The sequence below is a fragment of the Ranitomeya imitator genome, chromosome 4, assembly GCF_032444005.1.
Source record: "Ranitomeya imitator isolate aRanImi1 chromosome 4, aRanImi1.pri, whole genome shotgun sequence".
Classification (NCBI taxonomy): Eukaryota; Metazoa; Chordata; class Amphibia; order Anura; family Dendrobatidae; genus Ranitomeya; species Ranitomeya imitator.
In genome coordinates, this window is record NC_091285.1 from 438722443 (window position 1) to 438738585 (window position 16143).

The 16143-nt window shown below is 46.6% G+C and overlaps 1 protein-coding gene across 5 annotated transcripts in view; it reads left to right on the forward strand.

The window, feature by feature from the left end:
- The first annotated feature begins 1597 nt into the window (after window positions 1-1597).
- Window positions 1598-16143, forward strand: part of NEO1 (neogenin 1) — a 191636-nt gene continuing 177090 nt past the window's right edge. For 2 of the 5 annotated variants that reach the window (XM_069765629.1, XM_069765632.1), the window contains exon 1: window positions 1598-2126. In XM_069765629.1, coding sequence (XP_069621730.1) covers window positions 2015-2126 — 112 coding nt within the window. In that variant the 5' untranslated portion in view covers window positions 1598-2014. The remainder of the gene's footprint in view (window positions 2127-16143) is intronic. The other 3 variants (XM_069765631.1, XM_069765633.1, XM_069765628.1) reach the window with 2 other exon arrangements.

Here is a 16143-nt window from a genome sequence, read left to right on the forward strand (position 1 = left end):
CATCCTAAATCCTTTATAATGTGTGCACTTTAAGGGGTTTTAAGCTTATTATTATCCTGTAAGTTCCATTTAGTTTTCTTACAAGGAACACTCAGGAATAAAGTTCACTTCTGAATTCTGTTTCTGGAACTGGGGAAATTACCCCTGTAGCTATTAATTTCTAAAGTCCTGAGATTAAGGCTTTTTTTTGTAACTATGGGGATAACAGGGAAGTTATTCTGGGACTCTGTGGAGGGGAATTTGATTTTTATTCCTTCTGACAGATTCTAGAACTCATCGACTTGAAGTGATCATCTGCCATCGGGAGAAGAATCAGAAACCCCCCTACTATCTTTGCGTTAATGTGTCTCCTAATGTTGATTCTGGGAGAGCAGTATGTTTCTGCCTACATCTCCATTAGGATAGCTCCAGTGACCTGTTTTCCCTAAACGGAGGTGGCTGACTTTGTGAGGGATGAAAGGGCCGCAACCTGACCATCTTGGGTTCTGGCAATGTTTTGTTTTTATCAAATACTTTTTCAGTAACTTATCCAGTGCTGGTGCAAACATATAGTCTACTCCGAAGGGAATAGAGCAGAGCATGATCTTGGAGGATATGTCACCGCCCACAATTTCATCGATAGTGCATGTCTCACTGAATTATTATACATTTATATAGCGCCATTTATTCCATGGCGCTTTACATGTGAATAGGGGGCAATTTGACAAGACTGAAGACCGTGCCGCTATACTTAGATTCCGCAGATGCGTCCGCTAAGAATATTGTGGCCTTCTGAAGAGGTAGGGATTCTAGCATCTCGTCTCCTCATGCCCCATAGGGACAGGAAAAACACTGGAGAGAGGCAGCAGGGTGGGCTATTTGACCTCCTGTTTCCTGTCCCTATTAGGGCGGGAGTAATCTCCTGTGGTATGGTCGCGGTGGGTGACTTGAGGAAAAAAATTTACAAAAAAGGTTGCACTCTATCGTGCCAAAGCATTTTGAATATAAAATACACGAAATATGAATAGCAAAATGGCTTTTTGAACATTAGGAAAAATATTTGAGATGCTTTGCACAGGATTTGGCCAAATAGTGTGAGCCCATCAACCATCGTCAAGGTGGTCTCATTAATCTGATGGGTCCCTGACCTCCCTGTCCATATGTGAACACTTAGCGAAGGCCAATGTCTGTATGCTTGGGTGAATGTGGACACCTCTCTCAGCAAAGCCTTCATATATGGTGCCCGCCAACCCATATATGAAGGCTTCACTGACAGAGGTGTCATTTTTACAACAAGAGAAACAAAATTCTGCACAATGTCCATTTTCTCCTGTTCTGTATGAGCTCGGTGGGCGCAGACACCAGGGACTCCGCCGCCAATGCGGATTTCCTCAGCCCGGTGTGCTGCCGACCAGCTGTGATGAGCCCCAGGTAACGTCTGTTCCTATAGCTGCTGTGATGGCGGCTCCTCCAGTGACCCCTCGGTACCGCCTGCATGTTGTACCGGAGCCTCCCGTGCTGCACTGGCCATGATCGTGCAGTCAGGGGCCGGCACCGTGCAGAGCGCTCCCCCTACCGCGCACTATCGGTCACTGCACCCCAGCGCTCCATGGTTAGCACAGCACACACGTAGCGCCCCGCCTCCAGGTGAAGCAGCGGGCGCCCTCTCCTCCATGTCCACTGCGGGAGAGGAGAGATGACGTCACAGGGAAGCTGCCGGGCGGCTTCGGCTCTTTGAAGCTGCACGGTGCACACGGAACTGAAGGGCGTGTCCGTAGTACTAGTGCGCGTCCTGGCAGTGTGGGCGGGGCGCGCCTTTAGGCACTGGGTGGGCGGAGTCGCAGTGGGGCCGCCCCGAGTGATGCAGGTACGCGGACGCGCAGGGCTCGGGAGCGCGCAGTGTGCTCGGTGATCGCTCGTCTGAATTTGTTCCGTGGTCGCTCTTGGCTGCAGTTTCTCTGAGAGAAGGGAAGGGGCTGCGGAGCGAGTGTCCTCCAGGGATGCTGGGAAGGAGGACTCGGTGAGACGGTGAGGGATGGCGGCTTGGGCCCCCCCGGGATTGGGTGTCCGGATCACCAGGGGGCTGCTGGCGGTCTCCATCTATCTCATCCTCGGGCAGGAGCCGGCTGGAGCTGCAAGGACTGCAGGTGAGAGTGGCGGGCCCGAGCAGATGGCACCCTGCACATACAATGCCCTGTGCTAGTGCCCGATGGCATGGCTGCCCGCAGACTGCTGGGTGCAGTGGTGCTGATGGCTCCTGAGCACTGCTAGTACTACTGAGTGGTGGTGGCAGCTTGGTGCCCAGCTGTACAGCAGCGTGCCATGGGGCAGGCTCCTCATCTCCACTGGCAAGCTGTTGCACACACATTTCCATCCAGAATCTCTGCATAGACTTTACCATTGGTGGCGTCTGAAGATAGCTCTGCCCCATACACACACACATGCTGACTGGCACCATCTGGGTCCATAGCGGTGCCCCGTACACACACACATGCTGACTGGCACCATCTGGGTCCATAGCGGTGCCCTGTACACCCATACATGCTGACTGGTACCATCTGGGTCCATAGCGGTGCCCCATACACGCATACATGCTGACTGGCACCATCTGGGTCCATAGCGGTGCCCCATACACACATACATGCTGACAGGCACCATCTGGGTCCATAGCGGTGCCCCGTACACACACACATGCTGACAGGCACCATCTGGGTCCATAGCGGTGCCCCGTACACACACACATGCTGACTGGCACCATCTGGGTCCATAGCGGTGCCCTGTACACACATACATGCTGACTGGTACCATCTGGGTCCATAGCGGTGCCCCATACACACACACATGCTGACTGGCACCATCTGGGTCCATAGCAGTGCCATGTACACACATACATGCTGACTGGCATCATCTGGGTCCATAGCGGTGCCCTGTACACACATACTTGCTGACTGGCATCATCTGGGTCCATAGCGGTGCCCCATACACACATACATGCTGACTGGCACCATCTGGGTCCATAGCGGTACCCTGAACACACATATATACTGACTGGCACCATCTGGGTTCATAGTGGTTCCCTGTACACACACACATACATGCTGACTGGCACCATCTGGGTCCATAGCGGAACTCCATACACACATATATGCTGACTCACCATCTGAGTCCATAGCGGTACCCTGTACACATACATGCTGACTGGCACCATATGGGTCCATAGCGGTACCCCATACACAAATACATGCTGACTGGCACCATCAGGGTCACCAACCTTCCTCCTAGCGGTGCCCTATACACACATACACGCTGACTGGCACCATCTGGATCCACGGCCTCCTTCATAGCGGTGTCCCATACACACATACTTGCTGACTGGCACCATCTGGGTCCATAGCGGTGCCCCGTACACACATACATGCTGACTGCCGCCATCTAGGCCTCGGGCCTCCCTTATAGCGGATGGGATTACATTTCTACATGGAAGATAAGAAATCTTCCAACCTGCCCTGCTAATCCTAAATCCCATCTTTCTTCCTTTCTAAGCATTTTTCAGTGAATCACCCAATCAGCGGCACATACGAGCTGCGCACCAGTGTGTACCCGTAGTATATACACATACAATAGAACCCACATGTATGTAATTACCCCCAGAGCTGCGCTCCCAGCTCACATATGCTTTACCCCAGCAGATCCTATTTATTTGCCTTCTAGGACTGATGAGCACACTCTGTCCCGCTATGTGCTCTGCGTGCTCCTCCATGTTTATACATGGGTCTAAATATAAATACTCATTCCTGGCTTATCCAAACTGTCATTTTTCCAATGTGATTTTTGATACTTTCTTTTGCCCTCTCCCCCATTTCCGACAGTTGCGTGTAATAAAGGCGATGTCCGTGAATCACAGGACTATGTGTAAAACATATAATTATACATTTCAGTAGATGTGGAATATTTGTCCTTTTCTGTGTAATTACCCTTTCATTACAGATGTAACTGATTTTCTTAAGGCACTGATGTGTAAATATTGGGCTAAAGTACATGCTTAATAATTCATGGAAAATTCACATATTTGTGCGGTAATTCCTCATATTTGCTGGCGAGCTGCTCAGAATGCTGATGAGGACGGCGGCGGCGGCACATAACACCGAGCCTCAGTTTTATGCACCCGCAGAATCAGTTTGCTAACAAAGGAGAGAAAAACAAAACCTAGCAATACATTTAGTCTAATAGAAGCCATATGCAGCGTTGCTGATGTTTGCTGTTTTCTCCTGTGATTGTGATGTGGTCGGCTCCGGCTGTGGATATGTCGGGAATTGAATTAGATGTTTCAAGTGATGGGAAGAGCATGCTGGGACTGCAGAAACAGGTTGGCTATCCTAATGACTGTTTTGGATCTCGTCAGCCTAAAGTATAGTAATGGATCACTATCATTTCCTGTTTAACCATTAGATTGGCCGCTAGATACAACGTTCCTCTTAGTATCGTTCAGGTGACAGTAGGGTGATGTATCTGTGCAGAGTATTACAGTCAGCATGGTGCTTTAAAACTTTAAAGAATAAAAAGCTTTGATGTCTGTAGCTACAAATCCGACGTCAATTCTCATTCTCTGATCTGAGAAGTGGAGAAAATGCCTTCGAGCTTCTGCGGGTTACTTTTGTTGTTGACATAGATTTGATGCAATGACTGCCAGTCAGTTGCCACATGTTGCGCCAAGCTGAGTCTTTTAGGATATGTTCCCACGTTCAGGATTTGCTTAGATTTTGACGCTGCGTATTTATGCAACATCAATAGTGCAGCATCCAGATGTTACAGCATAGTGGATGGGATTTCTAGAAATCCCATGTCCACTATGTGTTTGTGTGCCTGCGGATCCCCCACGGAGACTGACATGCGGCACATCTTTTAGATCTGCAGCACGTCAATTTCTCTCGTGGAGTTGCTTGTCTCCACAACAGAAATTTCCTCAACAGAATGTATTGGATGCTGTGAATCCGCATGGTTCAGTGAACACATGCGGATTTACCTGCGTTCAATAGAAGGCAGCGAAAATATGCTGCATCCAAAACGCTGCTACTTCCGGGTCGTGGGCACATACTCATAGGGCATGTAGGAACATCAGATTTGGTGTGGATTTAATACCAGAGTCCGTATTGAATTCAACAACAATCCTAATCCCGTGCATGTAAGTGGGATTTCTGCATCTCTGTTCACTAGTGTTAGACCATGTTCACTGTGCGTCTCTAGAGTGTCTGAGGTGGTTCCAGACTACATTTCTGTACCCCTCTGAAAAGACATAAACTTTCAGAGAAAAGCACAAACTGAGTCGTAGCAGTTTATGGCACCGCTAGGGGTTTATTTTAATCCCATTTTTAGTGGGAATTGGACAGAACCCACAAACAAGCCCTTAGACACTTTCTGCATAAATTTGTCATTCTACAATCCCAACATCTGCCACTGAAATAAATGGCATGCTGCTATTTACGGTGCATTCAGCATGGAAAAGCCAAGAATTTGTACCATTGAATGACAGTGGGGCTAATTCTCAGGTGGATTTGCTGTAATGCAAACTCTAAATCCTCAGCAAATTTGTAGCTGTAATCTGAGGGGCAGGAATTTAATCTCAATTGTGTACATAAATCTCACCAGGAAAGGTGATTCAAATCCCATCAAGAGAAGTTGCTTTTTACTCCTGTTCCATGCCCATTCTAAGTACCAATGATGGGCTTAACTGATAACTATTGTGCCATGCTACTGGTGGTAATTAAAGAAGCCCTGCCATTAAGTTTGTTATTTATTAAATGTGCATGTAGTGTGAGTGTATTTAATATACTTTCCACTGTTCTCTCTGGTGTCCAGCGCCGTTTTCCTCTTCTCAGTGATGTCACAACTCTTCTGACTAAGGGTACCATCTCACAGTGGCACTTTGGTCGCTACGACGGCACGATCCGTGACGTTCCAGCGATATACTTACGATCTCGCTGTGTCTGACACGCTACTGCGATCAGGGACCCCGCTGAGAATCGTACGTCGTAGCAGATCGTTTGAAACTTTCTTTCGTCGTCAAGTGTCCCGCTGTGGCGGCATGATCGCATCGTGTAACAAAGGTGTGCACGATATTCTCCACCTCCTCTGCTGATTCTACATCGCAAATACGTCATGAAATTATCGCTCCAGCGCCGTGCATTGCGAAGTGTGACCGCAGTCTACGACGCTGGAGCGATAATGGAGCGTCACGGATCGTGCCGTCGTAGCGACCAAAGTGCCACTGTGAGACGGTACCTTAACCAGCTCACTGTATACTGTGTATGAGCCGGAAGTCTCTTTTACAATATAAGTCCATGGAGCTTTGTTCTGATGATCCACAGGTTTACTTTGTAAAATTCACACAGAACGCAGTGTGACCCGGAGAGTCTGCAGTGCGGTAATGTCGCTGAGAAGAGGAGCAGAATGGTGCCGGACACAGGAGAAAGCAGGGTAGGCAACTAAGGCTACTTTCACACATCAGGTTTTCAGTGTCAGGCTAAATCCGGCGAATGTTGGAAAAACTGGATCCGGCGCAGATTGTGTAAAACTGATGCGACGGATCCGTTTTTTTGACCGATCCGGCTAGCATATCTAGATTATTGGTTAAAAAAAAATTTGGAGCATGCTCAGTTCAAAAAACCGGGTCAGGCCGCCAAATCCGCCTTTTTCTGGATCCGGCACCTTCCGGCTCCCATAGGCTTCCATTGTAGCAAACAGATGGAAGCGCCAAATCCGGCGCTTCAGACTTTTTCGCCTGAGAAAAAAAATTTTGCTATTGACATTTTTTCAAGAAACCGGAAGCGGCAGGTTTGCCGGATCCGGCGCAAACCGGACGAAACGCAATGTCATCTGGTGCAATCCGGCACTAATACAAGTCTATGGGAAAAAACCTGATCCGGCGGCAACATTCGCCTGATCCGGTTATTTGAAAATTAGCCGGATTTAGCCTGATACTGAAAACCTGATGTGTGAAAGTAGCCTTAATGGGAGTATTTCTTTAAGGATGGGATTTAAACCTTGGTGTAGGGTTCTATTCGTGCTGGTCTCAGAAAATTTGAGTTCGTTAATGAAACTGGTACATATTTCGCCTGTCCTGAGTGTAACCTGGACCCCCCCATCATGGGGATATCAACCCCCACCAATATGAGGATAGCCTAGGCACCCCACACACCCCCATCATGAGGATAGCCTGTGCAGCCCCCTCCTCCGCATCATGAAGATGGCCTGCACTGCCAGTTACGGTCAGTGTGTAGTATACGTGTCCAGTATACAGGTCCTTCTCAAAAAATTAGCATATAGTGTTAAATTTCATTATTTACCATAATGTAATGATTACAATTAAACTTTCATATATTATAGATTCATTATCCACCAACTGAAATTTGTCAGGTCTTTTATTGTTTTAATACTGATGATTTTGGCATACAACTCCTGATAACCCAAAAAACCTGTCTCAATAAATTAGCATATTTCACCCATCCAATCAAATAAAAGTGTTTTTTAATAACAAACAAAAAAACCATCAAATAATAATGTTCAGTTATGCACTCAATACTTGGTCGGGAATCCTTTGGCAGAAATGACTGCTTCAATGCGGCGTGGCATGGAGGCAATCAGCCTGTGACACTGCTGAGATGTTATGGAGGCCCAGGATGCTTCAATAGCGGCCTTAAGCTCATCCAGAGTGTTGGGTCTTGCGTCTCTCAACTTTCTCTTCACAATATCGCACAGATTCTCTATGGGGTTCAGGTCAGGAGAGTTGGCAGGCCAATTGAGCACAGTAATACCATGGTCAGTAAACCATTTACCAGTGGTTTTGGCACTGTGAGCAGGTGCCAGGTCGTGCTGAAAAATGAAATCTTCATCTCCATAAAGCATTTCAGCCGATGGAAGCTGCCCTTGATGAAACACAGTGGACCAACACCAGCAGCTGACATGGCACCCCACACCATCACTGACTGTGGGTACTTGACACTGGACTTCAGGCATTTTGGCATTTCCTTCTCCCCAGTCTTCCTCCAGACTCTGGCACCTTGATTTCCGAATGACATGCAAAATTTGCTTTCATCAGAAAAAAAGTACTTGGGACCACTTAGCAACAGTCCAGTGCTGCTTCTCTGTAGCCCAGGTCAGGCGCCTCTGCCGCTGTTTATGGTTCAAAAGTGGCTTTACCTGGGGAATGCGGCACCTGTAGCCCATTTCCTGCACACGCCTGTGCACGGTGGCTCTGGATGTTTCCACACCAGACTCAGTCCACTGCTTCCTCAGGTTCCCCAAGGTCTGGAATCGGTCCTTCTCCACAATCTTCCTCAGGGTCCGGTCTCCTCTTCTCGTTGTACAGCGTTTTCTGCCACATTGTTTCCTTCCAACAGACTTACCATTGAGGTGCCTTGATACAGCACTCTGGGAACAGCCTATTTGTTGAGAAATTTCTTTCTGGGTCTTACCCTCTTGCTTGAGGGTGTCAATGATGGCCTTCTTGACATCTGTCAGGTCGCTAGTCTAAAGGTACTGTCACACTAGACGATATCGCTAGCGATCCGTGACGTTGCAGCGTCCTCGCTAGCGATATCGTCCAGTGTGACAGGCAGCAGCGATCAGGCCCCTGCTGGGAGATCGCTGGTCGGGGAAGAAAGTCCAGAACTTTATTTCGTCGCTGGACTCCCCGCAGACATCGCTGAATCGGCGTGTGTGACACCGATTCAGCGATGTCTTTGCTGGTAACCAGGGTAAACATCGGGTAACTAAGCGCAGGGCCGCGCTTAGTAACCCGATGTTTACCCTGGTTACCATCCTAAAAGTAAAAAAAAACAAACACTACATACTTACCTACCGCTCTCTGTCCTCCAGCGCTGTGCTCTGCTCTCCTCCTGCTCTGGCTGTGAGCGTCGGTCAGCCGGAAAGCAGAGCGGTGACGTCACCGCTCTGCTTTCTGGCTGCCCGGCGCTCACAGCCAGACCAGAGAAGCAGAGCGCCGAGGACAGACAGTGGTAGGTAAGTATGTAGCGTTTGTTTTTTTACTTTTTAGGATGGTAACCAGGGTAAACATCGGGTTACTAAGCGCGGCCCTGCGCTTAGTTACCCGATGTTTATCCTGGTTACCGGGGACCTCGGGATCGTTGGTCGCTGGAGAGCTGTCTGTGTGACAGCTCTCCAGCGACCAAACAGCGACGCTGCAGCGATCCGGATCGTTGTCGGTATCGCTGCAGCGTCGCTATGTGTGACGGTACCTTTACCCATGATGGGGGTTTTGAGTAATGAACCAGGCAGGGAGTTTATAAAAGCCTCAGGTATCTTTTGCATGTGTTTAGAGTTAATTAGTTGATTCAGAAGATTAGGGTAATAGGTCGTTTAGAGAACCTTTTCTTGATATGCTAATTTATTGAGACAGGTTTTTTGGGTTATCAGGAGTTGTATGCCAAAATCATCTGTATTAAAACAATAAAAGACCTGACAAATTTCAGTTGGTGGATAATGAATCTATAATATATGAAAGTTTAATTGTAATCATTACATTATGGTAAATAATGAAATTTAACACTATATGCTAATTTTTTGAGAAGGACCTGTAGATGTGTGATTAGCTGCTGTGACCTATACTGAATGGCCAGTGTTCTACACTATAGCGATTAATTTCTGTGTGATTCTTCGCGGGATATTACAGGCGATGTTCTGCATGAAATCCTGAATAGTCCTTATCTCTCCTTGTAGTATTAGTGTCCAGTGCGTGATATTGGAAATGACTGGTTTCTATGGAAACTATGCATCTATTTTACATTCTCAGTGTCTTATCGGCGATGTTGGTGTTCTCCGTGTTTCTGGCCAGCAGGTCTTATGTCCACCCTGCACCCAGTAACTCTGTGATGATACGCTTTCTGAAATCAATGGAGAAAGACGACTTTTACCCAGTATTCTGCTACAGTTTGAAGAAGTTCAACTGGTGTTTACACCACGGGCTTCCTATAGCGGAAATACCGCATAAAAGGGTGAGATCTACAGATTACAGGGACTGTGCCCCTTCAGAAATAGTTTTTTTTTCTTCTGTTAGCTCCATTAGTAGTAAAAGCAAAAAGGCCAAACTGCACTTTATTTCCCTGCACGAGGCCAGCGCTGAGTTCCCGGTGTCTGTTACTGTACCCAGCGCTGATGGCCTGGCGCAGGCGGGTGAGGTCTCTGAGAGCTGGACCGGGGCAGGATAAGTGCAGCATAGTGTCGCCCCCTCCACCAACACTGTCCGTTGTGGAGCCCACCTGGGGAAGCACTTAAAATCTGCTAAGAATGAGCCTGTGCGCTGCCGTGCATCTGTTGAGTCATTTTGAGCTTCTTTTCACAGCTTCGGGCAAGAAGCAACACAAAAGACTTGAGAAAAAACCCATCTCCGGCAATTTCCTGAAGTGTTCTCCTCTCGCAAACCTCTACGGCTACGCAGGCACCTACAAGACGTGGTGTGCACATTCCCTTATAGGAAAGCCATTTCTGCACGGGGATATGCCCTTAAACTGACAAGTGTGCTGCTGGCACTGGATATTATTGCAGCCTGTGCGTGAGATTAATGAGAATCTCGTACTCATCCCCACTACTATATAACACCGCTGGTTTTTCAGGTAATCCGCTGTTCACACTAATGTTTACTTCCGGACTTCAAGAAGCAGGACGATATTTTGGTCCAATGTGACGGCTTTTCAGTAAGGTCTGTGTTTTGTCCTGGGCTATAAGTGAGACGCACTTTGCCTTCCGTGAGGTGAATGGCCAGAAAACTTGGTATTGCTTAGCACGGACTGTACGTCTGGATGTGTGCCATGCCGCTATACTGCTGTCTGCTGTGGTCTGGACTATTTACCCCCTCGTCTGCATCACCAGTGGAATGATAGATCTGATATTCCATCAGCTGTACACGGACGGTGTTACCGGTGTAATGGGTGAATCTAGCGGAAGGCTAATGAATTCTGATGTGACCTTTTTAAACCATGATTGGACACCATGGCTTGTGTTCTCATTAATCTTCGCTAAGCTTCCTGCAAATAGAAGGATCTCATGTAAATTGAGCCCTTTAAGTAACATTTCTAGTTAAACCAGCCTGTAAATGGTAATTAAACCTTTCTTTAGTGAATCCTTTCTATATAAAGTCTCATGGCTCGTTGATGCGACGCATTTGTTGTTCAATTAGGTCATGCTAACGAAGCAGTTTTACAGGATTTTTCTTTGTCAAAAGCAGCGAGATACGAGAACGGAGGAAAATATAATGTGGATTGTTCTAATCAGTGCGGATTTCGTGTCATACTGTGGAAGTGTCACTGATTTCTTGATCTTGATGCTTCTTTTGGTCTATTGGTCCTTAGTGTTTATTCACATGTGGCAGTTTTATTGGAAATGTTTTGTGATTTAAGGGGAACTCATCAGAGGGGTTTGCGTTGCATCCCACTTACCTGTTAGATTGCCCTCTGTGCTTTGTAAAAGTGCACTAATTTTCCCATGTAGAATCAGTATCTTTGTTCACTTGCAGGACGAGTAGGGATTTAATGTCCTTTTTTAGAATTAATTTGCTGTACTAGAGGGGAGGAGGGAGCAAGATGAGAATCAATTACCGGTAGTCCTTGCCCCAAATCTGCATCAATTAGTCCTTGCCCCAAATCTGCAAGATCTGCTCATTGTGGCTTAAGGAGAACAGGATACCGCATAAAAGGTGAGGCACCAATTAATCTGGGACAAGTACCCCCAGCTCTGCAGTGCATGAGCCCGAACTGTAACATTAGGGCAAGCACACAGTTTTGACTATTTTTGAGATGGCGTACTCGGGTGTGACTCCAAGAACCTCCGCCTCCTGGACTCCAGAAAGTCATGCACAAGAACGTTAGTGAGGCCAGCGTCATGTGTCCGCATTTCACGGTCTATCTATGGGCCACAATTTCCAGACTGGCCCTTTGTCTCTCCTGAATTGAATAACCTCTTGAGCATTTCATAAAGCTGTCGAGTTTCGTAAACGGACCGTGAAATCTGGATTTTTTTTCCCCGGTATCGGTGATGAAAAGGTCGCGTTAAAGTCTATGGGTCCACGAAAAAAACATGTCCAGCACACGGATGGCATCTATGTGCTGTCTGTGGTTAACATTGGAAAGGATAAGAAAAAGCTTTGTTATATATATTTATCCATAAGTGATAACACTGGACGCATGGATGACACTGGTACCATTTTCTTCACGTACGTGGTTACATACGAACGTGTGAATGAGGTCTTATACGTATCTTGCTCCAGCGGTGCTTTTGTTAATTAACGCTGATGTGCCCAACACCAGTCTTAAGCGCATTATTTTTGTTTTGTTTTGAGACCAAAGGTTCTTGTTTTTTTTTAGTTTCCTTTGTTGTTCACATTGTGCATTATTCTGTAGAGAAGTCATTGAAAACCTTACTTTAAATGAGGAACCTGGTTCTTCCATGCAGCACGGAGAGGTATGGTGGGCATCAATGTACTTAGGGTGGTGGTACAGGTAAGATGAAGTACAATGAGAACAGCAGTATACTCCTCCTCAGGACTTTTTTTTTGTTATGAATGTATAGGAAAATAAACCTCCCCCTCCCGGGCATATGCATTTCCCTGGAGGCTACCATTTAACTAAAGCTTTGTTCTCTAGCTCATTGAGTTACTGATGGAATTGCAGGGAAAGTGGAGGAGCCTTAATAAATAAATAGTCAGGCGTTTAAAAGCTGTAAACTGCCCTGAGTGGTATAATCTCAATTGAAGTGGGCACTGTAATGAATTTATTGTGAGGGAAGTAAACCCTGTGCTCACCAGCCTGCAATAACACATTTTATAGGCTGTAATGTTGGGCAAATAGTTGTGAATAATTGATAAGAATCCTGGAAATATTGGTTCTGCTGACACTCGAATGTCTTCTGGTCCTAGGATATTCTGCAGGCACCAAACTTCATTAGGGAGGAGACGAGCTGCTGGTCCCAGAGAAAACCGCATGGGTTATAATTTAACCCTATGCTTCTTTCCATCCGGCAAGATGTCATTAGATTTTTTTGGGTGGATCACCACTAAAGGATTCGTGTGCATGACTGATTATCAGACAGGTGCTCTCCATGGCTTTCACGGATAACACTCGTACCCATGATATTCTATGCGGCTGTGCACATGTCCAATTTTTTCCTTGGATAAGGAAAAAATCATAAACCTGTCTGATTATGCTCCAAGTGCCGGATTTAAGTCAGCATTGCAAGGTTATGGGTCCATGAAAAACTTCAGACTGCACTCGGGTGACCTCCTGAGTGCAGTCCAATTTTCACGGACTGACAGAATAGAGAGGGCGGGAAAACATTTTTTTTCTTCTCTCCACCTCTGAGAAAATCTGATGTCACTCGGATCAGAATACTCAGACCGTTTTTCTCGAATGGAGAGAACTCGTGTGCACCTACCCAGTTTGTCAGGATCCGTTAGAAATATCCAATGTGTTTGACCGTCGTTTGGGTCAGCAGCTCAACCATGTTGCTGGTCCAAACGGTCAATCACCAGGAGCTAATTGCCCCCTGGCGAGCAGGAAGGCAGGGGAGCGGTGTGCTCCTGAAGAAGATAGAATAACCCTATAGATAAAACCGTCATAGGATGTCTTCACATTTCATTTATTTAGTATGTTTGGCGGTCCCGATATGCTGCTCATTATATGGAAGCTGTGGCTAATGCCCGACACTGGCATCTATTTAGCGTATACGTCATGAGCTGTTATAGCACATCGGTTAAACACATGCCATAAAGTCTGAGTGACAGATGACACTATGGCAGCCATCACTGCATCCGTGACGGATCCATCGTGAAAAGTTCGATACCTAAGCATTTATGTTGGTTGCGCTGACTGACTTGTTTTTTTTTCCTTTTGTGTCTTTATGAAAATCATATTTATTTGAATAAGACTTTCCTTTTTTTCACCGTATCATCAGAATTCCAGGATTCCTTACATCCTTATATTGCTTGAAGTACTCAGATAAAGGTAGATTTGCCTAAAGTTACAAAGCGAGCCGGCAGCGGGATTTAAATCCAGTTCTCTACTTCAAAGACAGTGCGACTGCGCTCCTTACCTGCAGCACCATGAGAATATGAGATAATCTCTTAATTTGAAGTATCTATCATCCGAAAGCCGGTCTTCTTATATGTAAGACTCTCAGTCCTGCTCTGCTTATGTGATCCGCTTCAGAGCTCTAAAGCTGCGCAGCGCCTGATGTTCTGTGCGTCTGCCTTTCTGACAGGAGGAGGCTAGGAAACGACGTTTGGACTATGTATGAACGCTGAGTCCGTGGCCAAGTTGACATCTTGTCCCCATAAGCAGCCATTTCCTAATTTTAAACAATTTTTTTTAGACCAATGATTTTGGCCGATTCGCAGATTATCCATTACATAACAAGTATTAGCAGGATCATGCTGCTTTAGGATTATCTTGCATCAGACAAAAAATAATCTCATTGATTCATTCAATACCACCTAGTGGCTAGAGGATCATAGATTGAAAAAAGACTCGAATAGGGTGGAACTTTTCAATGTACTGGTGAGTGAAAATTTTGGCGTGCTGCTGTTGTGACACGTGTCCCCCGTTGCTTAAACGGCAATGTACCGGCCTTCTGTCAAATTGAACATGAAGAGGAAATCCGGGATCAGCTGCAAGTTGACAGAAGGCGGGTACAGTGACGCCAGCGCTGATTGGGCACCGAAGTCATGTGTCATAACCCCCGCGCTAGTGCCGACACTGCTGGAATGGCGCCAGCATGGGAGGGGAGTATAGGCTTTTTTTTAATGGGGCCAAAAACTTAGATCAAGAAGGGATTGTCCTAGTAGTCGACAACCCCATTGAAAGGGGTTCTCTAGGCTGAGCAAAAAAGACTGTAGCCACTCTGTCCATAGGCTGTCATTTCATGACATATCGTAGTGCACGCAGTGTCACGACTCCCCTCTAATCCCCATGTTAGTGGTTGATCAGGTGACCACATGTATGGGTTTTGGTACTTGTTGTTATGTGTTGAAGAGACACATGGCTTCTCTCAATGGAAATCAACATACCGGTACTTTTTCTTTTTAGACCAGAAATATCCTGTAAAGGGGTATTCCTTTAGAAAACAATGACTAATTTATGTAGCACAAAAATCCACTCCGATAACATTCACAATAAGTCTGACCCATAGGGTCCAGTATGTCTCGTGTGCTTCACAGCTTTAATTTCCGACTATTTTTTAGTGCAAGGAAGTACAATCCCCAACTACAAACTGGCCACATTTATTTTTTGTTCTTTTGCATTGATCCCAATGGAAGTTCATAGTGTGAGGCCAAGAAAACATTGGCTCGTGGGTTGCAGCCAGGCACAATCATACCTTGTGTAGCTTCAGATACTGAATGGTCTCACCAGAGAGGCCTTGTGTAGCTTCAAATACTGCATGGTCTCACCAGAGAGGCCTTGTGTAGCGTCAGATACTGCATGGTCTCACCAGAGAGGCCTTGTGTAGCTTCAGATACTGCATGGTTTCACCAGACAGGTCTTGTGTAGCTTCAGATACGATACGATACACTTTATTGATCCCGTGGGAAATTACCTTGTGTAGCGTCAGATACTGCATGGTCTCACCAGAGAGGCCTTGTGTAGCTTCAAATACGGCATGGTCTCACCAGAGAGGCCTTGTGTAGCTTCAGATACTGCATGGTCTCACCAGAGAGGCCTTGTGTAACTTCAGATACTGCATGGTCTCACCAGAGAGGCCTTGTGTAGCTTCAGATACTGCATGGTCTCACCAGAGAGGCCTTGTGTAGCTTCAGATACTGCATGGTCTCACAAGAGAGGCCTTGTGTAGCTTCAGATACTGCATGGCCTCACCAGAGAGGCCTTGTGTAGCTTCAGATACTGCATGGTCTCACCAGAGAGGCCTTGTGTAGCTTCAGATACTGCATGGTCTCACCAGAGAGGCCTTGTGTAGCTTCAGATACTGCATGGTCTCACCAGAGAGGCCTTGTGTAGCTTCAGATACTGCATGGCCTCACCAGAGAGGCCTTGTGTAGCTTCAGATACTGCATGGTCTCACCAGAGAGGCCTTGTGTAGCTTCAGATACTGCATGGTCTCACCAGAGGGGCCTTGTGTAGCTTCAGATACTGCATGGTCTCACCA